Source organism: Vulpes lagopus, chromosome 10, assembly GCF_018345385.1.
Source record: "Vulpes lagopus strain Blue_001 chromosome 10, ASM1834538v1, whole genome shotgun sequence".
NCBI classification, from domain to species: Eukaryota; Metazoa; Chordata; class Mammalia; order Carnivora; family Canidae; genus Vulpes; species Vulpes lagopus.
In genome coordinates this window covers 76,874,026-76,889,035 of record NC_054833.1, presented here as the reverse complement: position 1 = coordinate 76,889,035, position 15,010 = coordinate 76,874,026, and the positions used below count along the sequence as shown (strand labels likewise).

At 40.8% G+C, this 15,010-nt stretch overlaps 1 protein-coding gene across 9 annotated transcripts in view; it reads left to right on the top strand.

The window, feature by feature from the left end:
- Positions 1–15,010, top strand: part of FGGY (FGGY carbohydrate kinase domain containing) — a 412,479-nt gene that overhangs the window by 72,393 nt on the left and 325,076 nt on the right. For all 9 annotated transcript variants that reach the window (XM_041771241.1, XM_041771246.1, XM_041771243.1 and 6 more), the window contains one exon: positions 4,059–4,147. In XM_041771241.1, coding sequence (XP_041627175.1) covers positions 4,059–4,147 — 89 coding nt within the window. The remainder of the gene's footprint in view (positions 1–4,058; positions 4,148–15,010) is intronic.

The window sequence follows — 15,010 nt, the reverse complement described above, 5'->3', positions numbered from 1 at the left end:
ATGCCCTAATTTGGAGTCTTTAATGTAGAGTAAAGATAAGGTTTTGCTTTTTCATTGGTAGTTATGGTGGAAAACAACGTTGTGAGTATTTGGGCTGTCCAGGCAGGATGGTTTACTGGGTGGGGAATTAGGGAGCTCTGTTCCCTCCCTTTTGTTTACCACACACAGCAGATAGTGTGGGCAGAACTGCTTTGCAATTAATAGCAAAATACTTGGAGGATCCTGTTTTAGCTGCTCACCCCTACTTTCTCATGCTGTTCCTAAACCGTGGTGTCTTCCGACATACACTGCAGGACTTTCCTCATGTTCCCCATTAGTTCCTTCGGCATCGAGAAGCCAGGAGATAGCTCGCTGCCTCCCTGGACACCACAGAGAGAGAGGGCAAGGGAGAAAGTTACATCTTTCGGCCCTGATGCTGGCAGGGCGGATGCTGCCTGGCTCTGAATCTTGGATATATTGCTCTATCTCCACCCTCTGCTGAGACCCGCAGCTGTGTGCACTTTGAGTTGTAGCCTCCTCCCAAGAAATGCTGTGGTTTTATGAAGTAATAGATGATTAAAAAAAAAAAAGTAAAAAGTGGTTCTCTTTGGTTGCTTTCAAGCCTGGGAGATTGCTTAGCTCAAAGGATCGTTATTGGAATTCAGAAGCCTTTAGTGCCAAGTCATATACCCCAAATCATGACTTTCTTTTTTTTTTTCTTGGAAAGACTAGTTTTTGTTAGTTGCTTGGTAACTGGAAGATAGACTTAACTCATTAAACACAGAGATCTTCTAGTGTGGACTAGTTTCAGCTGTCACATGTTGAGATAGAGCTAAAGTTGGCGTGTGCTGAGGGCCTGCTCTGTGCTTTCTCCAACCCATATACCATCTGTGCATGGAAGGTGTTATTAGGTCCACAGAAGTTACGTGAGCTGCTCAGGATTGGAAGTGAAATCTCTGAAGTTTTATTATTGTCTACAGAAGTGTGTTTGGAAGGGCTTTTTTTTTTTTTTTTTAATTCTTCTGTAAAGAATGGCAACAGCTTCCATCATGATATTCCCCAAAGGCTAAATCCTCCATTTCTGGTGGGTCTGGGAGCCTCAGGACGGTGACTATGGCATAGCAGAAGAAAGGAACACTCACTTTAGGGCTGGAAGTCCTATGTAACTTTGGCCTAAGCCTTGTATGGAACTGTTTCAACATTCCTGGTACAAGGCTGCTGTATTTTCGCCCACACACCTCTGAACCACCCTGAGAATCCCATGACATGAGGCATGTGGGGGCTCCCTTGTGAGCTGCGGAGGAATCAGAGGAGGGCACTCCCCGTGTCTTGATGCAGGCCCAATGGTTACAAAAATAGAATTAATTCAGTAAGATTGAGGCCCTCATCTGGGACTGTGTGCTGGCTGTGGAGTGGGAGGGAAGGAGAGATTTTCCCACAGAACTGGATTAAAAATCCATCCATGGGGCTACATGCTCTTGGCCCATCTGGCACCTGATGACAAAGCACTTGTGAATCATGTAGCCCAACATAAGAACAGCATGGGATCCTTACAGATAGTCTGTCAGCATCTCCAAGTAAGAGATCAGGCTTTAGGAGACATCCCCTCTCATCCCTGCAAACTCTGCCCCCTTCTCTTTGCTGGCTCATCTCCAGACTGCTTTTGTAGAGAAAGTAGGGCCTACTGCTGCTCTCTCTTCCTCCAAGACCATGTGTGTTCTTAAGGATACCTCACCCTTCTAATCAGACGCTTCTAGTTTCTCATCCTATAGACGGAGTTGGACTGGGGTCTGTGGCTTTGGTAGATGAAGCTGGCTCCGTCTCAAGAAGAAATGACGTTCCCGGGCTGCCTCACGCCTTCCTACCTCAGCATGTCTCTTTTTGGCAAGAATCTTGAAGTTCTCTTTGAGACATTTGCTCCAGTCCCATTGTCCGCAGTGGCTGTCTGCGTGGCTCCAGGCTGAAAGCTCTCATTATGTGAAATCTTTTAATGACCGTATACAAGATCTAACAGAAGCAGTTGTTTTCGGAGTTGAGGAACATTGTTCAGCTTTGGCTTAAAGCACTGGTTGTTGCTGCTGTGGTTTAGTGGTTGATTTCTGGTGACTGGCTTTGGACTTCTGGAACCCGTAGAAGGAGGCTGCCTTTTCTCCTCCTCCCTAGAAACTGATCACTGAAACCACAGAGTAGAGGGAAAGTGATTTCGGGTACTGCCCCGAAGGCAGAGTGTAGTAGGCTGACTCACACAGTTTCAAAGGCTACCACTTTCCTGATTGTGACCTGTTAGGGTCTGAAGATGCCGCTAGTTCATAGCTGTGTTAGGCACTTTTAGTTAGCTGTAAGTTTTGCTTTTGCCATTAACATGTTCGAAGACAAGCTTTGCCCTCTCTAGATGTAAACTCTCACCCCAGTGCCTAGGAATTAAATCAACAGCAACAGGAAGACTAGAAAATGGGCTTCCCACTGTCATTTACATCTGAACCCTTTTGAGATTACTTTTAATAGTTCATAGAGTAGTGAGAGAAAAGGGGGGCGTAGGAAGATCTCAGGGAATTTGAGGGGAAATGTAGAGAAAGGCCAGTCATATGTCTGTAAAGTAGACGTAAGAACACTCAGAACTTTCCCCTCATTCTAAGGAGATAACACTGGTGGAATCCATTTCTAAACTCTGAAGCATTCCTCACATGAAAGAGATTGGAAGGTAAAAGTGAGCAATCTCTCTAGTCGTCCAACAAATATTTATTGTCTGCTGTGTGTCACCCTCTCATGGATACTGGAATCGATCTCTTGTGGCACTTCTTCACTGTGGCCCTTAAGGTTCTCCAAGATACTCTTGTGCTTGTGATACATTCCTTTTATTGTGGCCTCTTGGGAAGGGGATAATTGAAACCAGGACTTGGAGAGTTGCCTGGATGGTAGGAAAAACCTTATTTGCTACTGCTTCTGTCTGCTTTACTCTTCTCTTTGTGAAGTTCTACTTCTCTAGGTACTTGGCAGAAAATGTCCACTTTACAGTTTCCAAGTTTATCACCACTCCAGTTCCATCCACAGGCAGAAGTTAAATAACTCCATTTGGATCCTAAGTCTAACTTCCTGAAAGAAGGAATCTGATTGGCTCAGGGAGGTCACATGCCCATCCCTGGTCCAGTTGAGGGCATAAGGGGACTGGAAGTCAAGTAGTTTCTACCCTGTGGCTAACTGGCCAGCCCTATGTAGGGGAGGAAAGGAGAGAGTTGTGGGGGTAATATCATAGTTCATAAAACTGACAAGGTCTCTGACGTTGTAGTTTAGGTTCTCATAGTAAAGAAAGACAGTACACAAATAATCGTGGGGTGGAGTGGGTCATATGAGACTCAGACCTACCCTGAGTAGGAGATCCTGGAAGGCTTCTCCAAGGAAGGGTGGGTAGGGTTAACCAAAGGGTGTGGGTGACATGGATGTTGGGAGGCAAGAGGGTGGTAGAGGAAAGAAGCCGCCCAGTGGCAAGAAAAAAATCTGACCACATTGGGAATGTGGAAGAGCCTGGAAGAAACAAATGTTTAAGTATTTTGATTATCTTGGTTATGTGCCATTCTCTTTGGCTTAGACAGGAAGTTGTTTGAAGGCAGGAACCAACTATTGTACTGCCTTTGGAAACTGTTGATGTGGGGAGAATTTTACATGACAGGCACATTGTGTGACATGTGATAGTTTCTTAGTGCAGTTTTCTTCCCAGCTTATAACTAACCGTTCAGCTTTGAAATTTTAACTGTGTCTTGAAGTGTATCCTGTGACCCCTCACTGGGAAGATGGATTGCATACCCTCTCGGAGCGTGCTTCTTCCCCCTCCACGTTGGCCAAGGGGATAAAAGGGAAATGATGGTCGTTTTTGGAAGGATCAATAAATGCCAGTGTTTCTTTCCTATATAGGTACTGCTTTTATACCATCCTGCTCCCCGGCCTCCAGCCCCTGAACAGATGTTTTATTGGACATTGTTGGCTATGCTTTTGTTTTGAAAAATTTGAAACGCTATTGAAAGAGGGGAGGGGTAGGGGAAAAAAAGCCCATAATTGATTCTAATATATATTTAATTTGGCAGAACTTGAGAGAGACTTGCTGGGATAAGGCGGGACATTTCTTTGATCTCCCAGACTTCTTATCGTGGAAGGCAACAGGTGTCACAGCACGGTATGTTAATTACAAGTTGGATTTTATTTGCGCTCATCCATTCTCGGGTGTCTGTATATATATATTGCTTTCTTAACTCGCTTTGACTGGATGTACTGTTTGTACATCTGCATGCGATTTTGCATACTTGAAACATCTTGAATCCATCTTCCACCTCCACTGCACATGCCCAAACACCATTGTTCCTATGAGGCCTGGAATGTTGGTATCCAAGGTGAAGACCATTCATTAAAATTGGACACATTTGAAGGAGACATGAACAGTCCATCATGAAATGTGACTGTTTTTCCAAAAGCACTTTTTACGTGGTGAATAAAAGAAAAACAAATTTTTTTTGGGGGGGGCCTTAAAATGAAGGCAGAGATATGTTTTTCAAGGAAGCTGATTTTAACTGGATGAGTGTGTTGGTTTTTACATTAATGTACCCGAATCATTGCAGAGTGTGGGGGTCTGTATGCTGGAGTCATAGTATTTTTCAATAAATTATGAATGTTATAAATAACTATGTGCTATGTGGCAGAGACAACTTAAAGAATACTTGGTGTGAAGCAGCAGCTGCTATGATTAATGGTGTGGCTGTGTATGTGTGTGTATAATAGAGTCAAGTTGAATATGAAATCTCAAAGCCTGCAAGTCTGTTGTCATCCTGACCTCAGGTTTCAGGGGACACACAAGGGGAGGCAGCAGGACAGGGGGAAGGTTTTTCTCATCATGAAAATGATTTAGATAATCTGTATTGAACAAACCTGTGAGAAAGAGGATCATTTCCCAGAGGACAGATAAACCTGTGTAAGTACATATATTTAGGGAGGCAGGTGTTGATCTTAAAGTCTACTCCTTCAGGGAGGGCTAAATCCTCCCCATTTTCCTTTTTATTTGAAGTCAAAGGAGGGTTGGAGTAGGAGTATCATTTTCCCTGTGCTCTTCCTGTCTATCTCATTTTGTATGATTTGGACCTTTTCTTGATAAGAGTTGATAAGAGTTCAGTATTAGGGGCTTCCAGAAAAGAGATAGTAGAGGACATGTTTCACAAGCACGCCATTCTTCATGTGAATTATCTCCCTGTACCACCAGTGAACATTAGCCACAGGTCTCAGGATAGTGGGGATCCACATGTGTATAATGATGGCCTCAGCATACCCCAGGTACTTACCCTTGTCTAGGGGAGCAAGCCATGGGGGAGTGGTCTGAACTTTACCCTCAGAAGGTACAATTAGTCACTGTTTTACTACTATCACCAATGGGGATGTCTGTGTGGGGGGTGAAGATCTCATATTGAGCATTCCTCTTTTGGTGTGACATTAATTACCTGAAGTTATTTCTGGAAGGACTTTTTTTTGCTCCCTTTGTGTAGTAGTGAAAGTAGCATTTCCATCATTTTAGCCAAATGGACCTATTAGTCAAAGCAGTGCTGATAGTGCGGCTGTTGGCAATACCCCATTGGCCCCCAAATTTTAGGGCTCAAAAATAGAACTGCAGATAGAGGAGGACCTTGCTTTCCTTTTTCTTTTTCCTTGAGTGTTATTCAACCCAGGGTGTTGACTTCGCCCCTGGTTCTTTCTGATGGCACTGGATAGTCTACACTCCCATTTCCTGGTGTCTGAGGCCATATTAAGACCATAAAAGTGAACTTTTAAAGCTAGCTCTGGCTCAGATTTAATTGTGGTGGCATGCATACCTACTGTGGAGTCACAGTGTGATTTGTAGTTCTCCATTCTGCCAGATGTGAGTTGTGTGACCTTGGGCATGTCCTTTCCTCCTTTAACCTGTCTTTAAAATAGGGATCATTGGGATCCCCGGGTGGCGCAGCGGTTTGGCGCCTGCCTTTGGCCCAGGGCGCGATCCTGGAGACCCGGGATCGAATCCCACGTCGGGCTCCCGGTGCATGGAGCCTGCTTCTCCCTCTGCCTGTGTCTCTGCCTCTCTCTCTCACTGTGTTCCTATCATAAATAAATAAAAATTAAAAAAAAAAAACAACAATAAAATAGGGATCATGATACCTACCGTGAAAGCTTGTGGGGACAGTCCTATTAAAGCACCTTTTCCAAACTAGCCTGATTATAGGAATCAGCTGAATCATTTATTCAAAGCACAAATCCCCAGGGCTTCCAGTTTTAAGCCTATTGAATCAGATTCTCCATGGGGTACCTGGGAATTTATACATTAAACAAGTACCCGAGGTGGTTATATATGATCAGGTAATTTTGGGGAACATTGGTTAACAGAATATACAGGAAAATGATATATGACTCTAAGGTACTTCACACCTGTGAGGAATTGGAAGTATTTTCAAACTTTTAATGAACTAGGTAAATTTAAAAACGAGAGCTTCTTTTTGGCCCATCAGAATGTGCTTGGGGGCTTCCATCCCTGCCCACCACAATCTGAAACCCTCAGAAAACAGAAAGTTTAATGTTAGAAGTGATTTATTGACTGTCCAGTGTTCCCTGCCTTTTTTTTTTTTCTTATTGGCTGTGACACTCATGACTCATTCTATTTTCATTAGTACAAATTTGCAATCCCCCCTTCCCCTGCCCCTTGCCCTGTACTCATGAGCACCTTCTGAAGCCTCTTCTACAGCCTGTCTCCTAGAACAGAGGCTGTGGATCCTGGGGCACCAGGCACCAAATTTCTCTTATGAAGTGATTAACCTCTCCCCGTACCCCTGCCTCTTGCACCTGTCTTTCTCTCCTGTTGGTTCCTTATTCTCTCAATTCCTTCTCCCTTCTCTATTTCAACCTGCACGATTAGGACAAAACAAGTAAGCCCTCTGAACTTTCTTGATTGGAGAATTGGGACAGTGACAGCACCCAATCTGTGGTGTTATTGTGTAGGCTGACCAAGGTAACAGAAGAACTTCAACGCACTGCTGAGAAATGTTTTGAAGGAATTAGCTATTTTGTTTAGTTTCCTTTCTCTCTCGATTTTGGCAAGGAGTCTCTGCCTGAAGTTGTTGGCAGGGTGGAAAGAGGGAAATCCTTGTAGTCAGACTGACCCGGGTTCAGTGTCTCATGGTGCACTGTCTGCAAAAACTAGTGAACTAGTTCCCTCACTGAGCCTCAGGTCCTCACCTGGATGTATCCTCTTAAGGTCATTGAGAAGGTTAGAGGGTCTGTGGACAAAATGTATAGCACACAGCATTGCAGCAGTGCTTGGTTCTTTTAACGAAAAATCCCCATTGTCTGTCCCCTTTCCTAGAATAAGGGTGATGAGGATCCGAGTTTGAATGTGCCAATACCAGGAAACTTTGGGGAGTGAAACATGACCTTGGCATCATCTGGGCCAACGGGAAGTTCAGATTTGGTGTTTGTTTGGCTCTTACTGTGATTGTTTTGGGACGTTTTGGGGAAATGAGTGCCAGAAAGACTAGAGGGTGTTTTTTATTCTCTCTCTCTCTCTTTTACTTTTTATTATTCTAGTGGTGTTAAGGCTAAAAAGTGATCAGATTTCACCTTGTCTTAAAGCTTTCAGACTTGTTTCTGGCAGTGATGTTGTGTAAGAAGTCCTCCTCATTCTCTTCTTCCCCTATCTGGCTTTGTCCTCCCACCTTTGGTTGTTGTCCTTGTTCCCCTAAATATGGTAGCTACCCTTGTTTATCTGGGCCACTGAGAAAATCACCGCCTGGCCTATGATTGACTTGTAATTCAGCTTAATTCTTTTCATTAAATGAATGAAAATAATGATTGCTATTTTTGTTATTAATAATAATGTGATCATTATGATTTTCAGGTGCCTTCTCTTTATCTGTGCTAGGCATATTAGCAAATGTGAACCCCACTAGTCCTCATGACCACTGGTTAAAGCAGGTGGTGGTATCATCATTTTGCAGCTCAGTAACTAAAGCTGGACACTTTAGTAATTTGCCCCAGTCCAACCCTTGGATGGGTCACTACCCAGAATTTTGGTTACATGACAGATGGGAAGTCAGAAATTTGAACACTGTAACTTTGTATCATCAGACAAAAACATATTCACATGTATAAATCCTCCCTCTAAAGAGATCTGAGATGACTGGTAAAAGAATAAGATAAAAGGTGATAAAATATGTAAAAAAAAATCACACAGGAGGGAAAATATTATAAGAACAACTAAAATGAAGCTACAGACTTTGTAAAAGCTCTAAGATTCTTCATAATTACTAATAGATTTGTTTCTAAGTTTCCTAGTGGCCAAAGTAAAGAATAGAACATTATCAAGATTAACTGAGTAAACAGATAAAAACCTAACTGCTAATCAGGAGAAGTAGAATTGTTTCTAACACTGGAGGCTGAGAGAAATTTCTTTTCCTAGCTATCAGAGGTTGGCAATATTTTAGAAATTATTTAAAAGTATGACCTATTACATTTAACTATAATTTCAAGTATACTTTTTATTTTAAAACAGTTTTAGATTTATAGAAAAGTTGTGAGGACAGTACAGGAGAATTCGTAAATATTTGACACCCAGTTTCCCATATTAGCAATATTTTACATTAGTATGGTACCTCTGTCAAAATTGATGGACCAATATTGATACATTATAATTAACTAAATTCCATACATTATTTATACATCAGTAGTTTTTATCTAATGGCGGGGATCCTATCCAGGATACCATAAATATATATGGTTTAGTCATATCTCCTTAGTCTTTTCTTGGGTGTGACGGTTTCTCAACTTTGTTTTTGATGACCATGACAGTTTTAAAGAGGAATAATCCTGTATATTATAGAATGTCCCTCTAATGGAATTTGTCTGATGTTTTTCTCATGAATGAGATTTGGGTATTATGTTTTTGATGGACCACAGTACCATTCTCATCATATCATATCCAGGGTACATGCTATCAGTATGACATTACTGTTGCTGTTGACCTTGATTACCTGGCTAAGGTATTGTTTGTTAGATTTTTCCACTCTTAAGTTACTCCTTTTCTTGTATATGGTACTTTTTGGAAGGAAATCACCATGCACAGCCCACATTTAAGGAGTAGGAAGTTATGCTTCACCTCCTTGAGGGTGGGCTATCTATATACATTATTTTTAATTTTTCTGTATGGAAGATTTGTCTATTTTCAATTCACTTATTTTTATTTCTTTGGACTAAAAGATATTGATGGCCAGGCTAAGAATAAGAGACACACTGGTAAGTTTGCTTAAAGGTTACATGTTAGGCACTTGATAGAATGAGCACTGGGTGTTGTATGCAACTAATGAATCACTAAATTCTACCTCTGAAACTAATAATACAATATATGTTAATTAAATTGGCTTTAAATAAAAAAAGTTATGTGTTAGAATTTCTGAGACTTTTCTGAAATGGCATATGAGAAAAGATGGCTGATTTCTAAAATCTCAGGTTGATCTTCCCCTTAGATTTCTGTATGTGGTATGTTTATTTCCCTTCCCTTTCCCCTCCACAACAATATACAATTCTGTGTAAGTTGTCAGTATTCTGTCTTCTGCTTTAAAGAGGTTAAATTTAGGGATCCCTGGGTGGCGCAGCGGTTTGGCGCCTGCCTTTGGCCCAGGGCGCGATCCTGGAGACCCGGGATCGAATCCCACATCAGGCTCCCGGTGCATGGAGCCTGCTTCTCCCTCCGCCTGTGTCTCTGCCTCTCTCTCTCTCTCTGTGAATATCATAAATAAATAAAAAATAAAAAAAAAAGAGGTTAAATTTATAGTTTGAAGAAACTGATAATTTAAAATAGCAATTATTTTCCTGATTTGTGTGGTTCTCTATTTTTTGAGTTTATAGGGGATATTATTATACTGTTATTTTTTCCATGGTTATTTGCTAATCTGTCAGGAGAAGATTCTGGTCTGGTTATTGATCCAGATCTGTAGTCATTTTCAAAACAGAATTGACAAGATCTCAAAAATAGTATTTAGACTTCTATTCTACTGTGCTTTTGTTGTTCTAAAAAATTGTAAATCCACTTTGTATAATTTATTTTTTACTTCATATATTACTCAGTTTTCCTTATCAGTAAATATTATCTGAAAACATGTTTTAGATATCTGTATTTTACCCTATGTCAGTATAATGTCTGTGTCAATTTTGCCAAGTTTTGAGGATTAAAGTTGTCTTATTTTATTTGATTTATTTAATTTTTTAAAAAGATTTTAGGTATTAGAGCATGAGTAGGGGGAGGGGTCAAGAAAGAGGGAGAAGTAGACTCCCCACTGAGTAGGGAGCCTGATGTAGAACTTGATCTCAGGACCCTGGGATCATGATCCAAGCTGAAGGCAGATGTTTCACAACTGAGCCACCTAGGTGCCTCCAAAATGGTATCTTATGTTAATCTGTATTTTTTGACTATTAAATACAATTAATTTTTCATATATTTAGCAACCACTGGTTTTATTAATTTATATCAATGTCAGTTCTTGTGTCCATTATACTAATATTTATATTGGATTTTGGTGTGTTCTTAAATATTGGTGAGAACTCTATGTAATCTATCAAAAGCATTGAACTTTTGGTATTCAGGTATTATTTTTGAAAAAATTTTAAACCTACAGCAAAGTTGAGAGAATGGCATATTGAACACCATATCATTACCTACCTTCTTCAACATTTTCTTCCATTTGTATCTTAAGTGCTCTGTCTCGAAGGTATTTCTTTTACTGAACCATTTGTAAACGAGTTGCAGACATCATCTACTTCCTCCTAAATTCTGCAATGCGATCACCTAGGAGTACTACTGATACACTCCTGTGTAAACACAGTGCTATTATTACACTTAGGACAATTAACATTGATCTTCATTATTTGAATTCCTAACAGGTATCCTTGTTGTTAAGGGTTCCAAGTGTCACTCACTCTTGATTTTCCCCAGGATTCTGACTGATAGAGGCTATATAAAAAGCATATTAGCTAAATGAAGAACAAAAGCCTACCTCGTTATTTCAGAAAATGACACTTTGACCTCTAATGTGTAGAGCTTCTGGTATATTAGATGGATAGTGCAGCTCAGAAGTGAAACTAAACCAGTATGTATGTGTGCATGTATGGGGGAAGGAAGACTGGATATGTCAACCAGCTCTCTAGTCAAGTAGCTGAGTCAGTAGTATGAATGTAGACCCTACCCAGGTATACTTACCTGAAGCCAAAGCATGCTGGTTGCACTTGGGCATGGAAAGAGAAGGAGTGTGTTTGATGTGGTTGTAGGAATGGCTGGTCACCTGTCCTTAACACAGTCACCCTTAAAACATGGCTTAATATAGTCCAATCTCTGCCATCAGACGAGCTCTTACCCGCTTGGAGAAAATTAAGGAAGTGGGGAGATAGGGTGCAAAGTCAGCTGTGCCTCCTCTGGTGCTTCTGAGTGGAGAAAGCAGATTGGAGGGGGGGGGGTGCAGTTTCATACTTCCTGAGGGCTGAGGCAGCAGCATGGCAGGAAGAAGGGAGAAGCTTCCACTATAGTATCTGCCTTTGGTGACATGTCCATAGTCCACATCCTTTACTTAGTACTTGACTTCCTCATTGCCTTTTGCAGTTGCGTATCAGAGATAAGACTTGATTTAAAAAAAAAAAAGTGTTGGGATATAATTGACATCTTTCTTTTTTTTAAGATTTTATTTATTTATTCATGAGAGACACAGACAGAGAGTCAGAGACAGAGACAGAGACACAGGCAGAGGGAGAAGCAGGCCCCATGCAGGGAGTCCGACGTGGGACTCGATCCTGGGTCTCCAGGATCATGCCCTGGGCTGAAGGCGGCAATAAACCACTAAGCCACCAGGGCTGCCCATATAATTCACATCTTATGTAAGTCAGCCATTTAAACTATACAGTTCAATGCTTTTGATAGATATTAATTTTTATGAATTGTAAAATATATATACGGCATAAAACTTATCATTTTAACCATTGTTAAGAGTATGGCTCAGTGGCAATAATTAAACTCATGGTGTTGGACAACCATTATCACTGTTCATTTTCAAAATTTACTCCTCTCCCCAAAGCAAAAACTCTATATCCTTTACGCAATAGCTCCCCATTCCTCCCTTCCCTTACCCTGGTAATCACGAATCTTCTTTCTGTCTCTATGACTTTGCCTATTCTAGATACCTCATAGAAGTAGGATCATAAAATATTTGGTTTTTTGTGTGCCTGGCTCATTTCCTTGGCATTATGTTTTCCACATACAGCCATGGTGTAACCTGTGCCAGAATTTCGTTTTTGTGGCTGAAGGATACTGCATTGAATACATATACTACATTTTGCTTTTCCATTCAACTGTTGGTGGACCCGATGGATGATTGGGTCCATCCTTTTGGAATTTTGGAAGGAAGATTGCTTCTTCCTTTTGGCTGTTGTGACTAATGCAATGAACGTTGATGTATGAGTATCTGTTTGAGTCTGCTTTCATTTTGTCGTGGGCATATACCTAGGAGTGAAATGGCTGGGTCATACGGTTAATCTGTGTTTAGCTTTTTGAGGAATTGCCAGATTTCTCCGTAGCGGCTACATCATTTTCCATTCCCACCAGTATTGTGTGAGGATGCCGATTTTTCTACCTCTTCACCAATACTTTATTTCCTTTTGTATTTCTTATTATAGTCATCCTTGTAACTATGAAGTACATCTCTTTGTGACTGAAGGCTTGATTTTTTAATGTTAGAAATCTGAATGAAAGTGAAATTGATTGAATTTAGATTATACTAGAGGTAACATTTTTTTTGGTCAGAACTTAGTTGAAACTGAATAAGGATTCTTTAGGAGTGTCAAAAAATTAAAGATTTCTGGGGGGAAAAATCAAAGTTGTTCTTGACATGATGAATGCTAAGGCTCTTTGACTTGCATTGTTTCATGGTCATATTGAAGAATGATTTCCAGAACAATGGTATGAAACAGTTTTTCTAGGTTCTAGGAAGAACAATTCAGTCGTCTTCTTATATCAGCTTATTTTTTAGTATATCTCACAGTGCTGAGAAATGACCTGCAAATATTAGCTTTCCTTTTCCCTTATTTTTGAGAAAGAGGAGTGCTTTCACTCTCTGTAGAAGAAATATGATCTTTTCTTCTTCACTAAGACATAATAGAGAATTTAAAAAAAACAGTTGATTAAACACTTGAGGGTTCATTCTCATCTGTAAATAAATGGAGACGTGTAGAGTCTTGGCTGTGTCAACCCCGTGAAGTCATCAAGGGCACTAGCTCTTTTATTTTTTCTTCACCATCCTTCACCCTGACTTCCATCCTCGAGGTGACCCTATGGTCCAGGTCAGCTGCTGGAGTCTCCGTTGTCCAGTCTGTATTCTTTGTAGCAGGGAGAAGGAAGACAGGGGTGCTCAAAAAGGATGTTCTGCTGTACCCATGTTCAGCCTTTTTTAAGCAAACATTCATAGAAGATCTACAGAATACTTCAGTTTGTATATTCTTGGCCAGCCCTCAGGTTTATTGTTACGCCTCACTTGAATGGAGCCCAGCTAAATAAAATAGACTTTTAGTTGGATGCATTGCTACCTGAATGAAATTGAGTTTCTCTTTCTACTAGAACAAAAAAAGGAGAATTAGTTTGGGCAGGTAAAAAAATAATTGCAGAATTGTCATTTCTCAGTAAATTGCATTGACCTATATGTCCCAGATACCGATGTGTAATCCATTTATGATAGTCATCAGGAGGAGGGTGAGGATAGCGGAAGTTATGGGGGAGGTGGTGTATGGTTGGAAGCAACATAGTTCACAGTTTCTGTCATTCAGTCATTCATTTATTCTTTGCATATATATTAATAGAGCATCCAAGAAGTACCTAGTCTCTAATCTAGCAGTAGGTACGTACACATTTGTTTAAACTCTTCAAATGTATGTGAAGGCCGGAGCCAGATACTTCTTAGCCCAAAGCTTTGCCATTTATCAGCTGGTTGTATTGGGGCAAGTCATTTAATCCTTCTCAATCCCAATTCCCACTTAGTGTTGAAGGAGGACAAAAAGTACATCGATTTGCTTTATGGAGAAAAAGAAGCACTGTGAGTTAAACCTCTGTCTGGTTCTTGCCTCACAGCAGTGTGTAAGAAGTGCTACTTCCATTTCTTTTTTTCTTCAGTTCTTGTTATTTTTATTTTACAATTTTAAGGTGGATCTAAAATCTTTTTAAACAACTTGTGCGTGGGGTAGGGAGGATGGGCCTTTTAGCAACCAGATAACCTGTTTGATAGCCTGTCTGCCCCATTTGGGGGTTTTGTCTTGGCTGTGATGTGATCAGGGGGTTCAGTGAGTCCTGGAGGGTGAGACTTCAGCAAAGGTCTCAGAGCTATTCTGGGCAAGAAGAAATGGGTAGTTGTCAAGAGGCTGAAAGTCCAGGTAGGTAGAAGAGGATGGACTGTTCTAGGTCCATCAGGGGGACACGGAAGGGCTTCTCATCCATGCCTAACAGAAGCACCAGAGTCAGGGCACAGACTATTCGCAATGGGGAGTCCTACTGCTTCCCTACACTGATGCTTGACTGTGGGATCACTGATTGTCTCTCTTTATCTGCTATGTTGAGACTGTGGAAGGATGAGTTTCTTCCTTCACTTTGCATTTGTAAAGTCAATCTGGACAGAAAAGGTTAAGAATCTTCATCTTTGTCCTTTGGAACAAAGGAGGTAAAAATGTGTGACCCCAGGTGGTTTTGTTATGCACTTTTTTCAGCCCTCTGCTGCATACATCTAGACATGAATTTTCTGTGCCCGAAAGATGATAGCCGGTATGACTGTGATTTTCCAACCAAGCAGCAATATAGCGTTTCCTTTACCTAATACTTCGCTCTAAGATCTTGCATCACTTTTAGAATATAATCCCATTTGCCCTTTCAGTATGGTAAAGTAGAACAACCTCTGAATACGATTCTGCATTTATCATTCTGCTGGAAATGCTTTGAAACTGAAAACGTTAA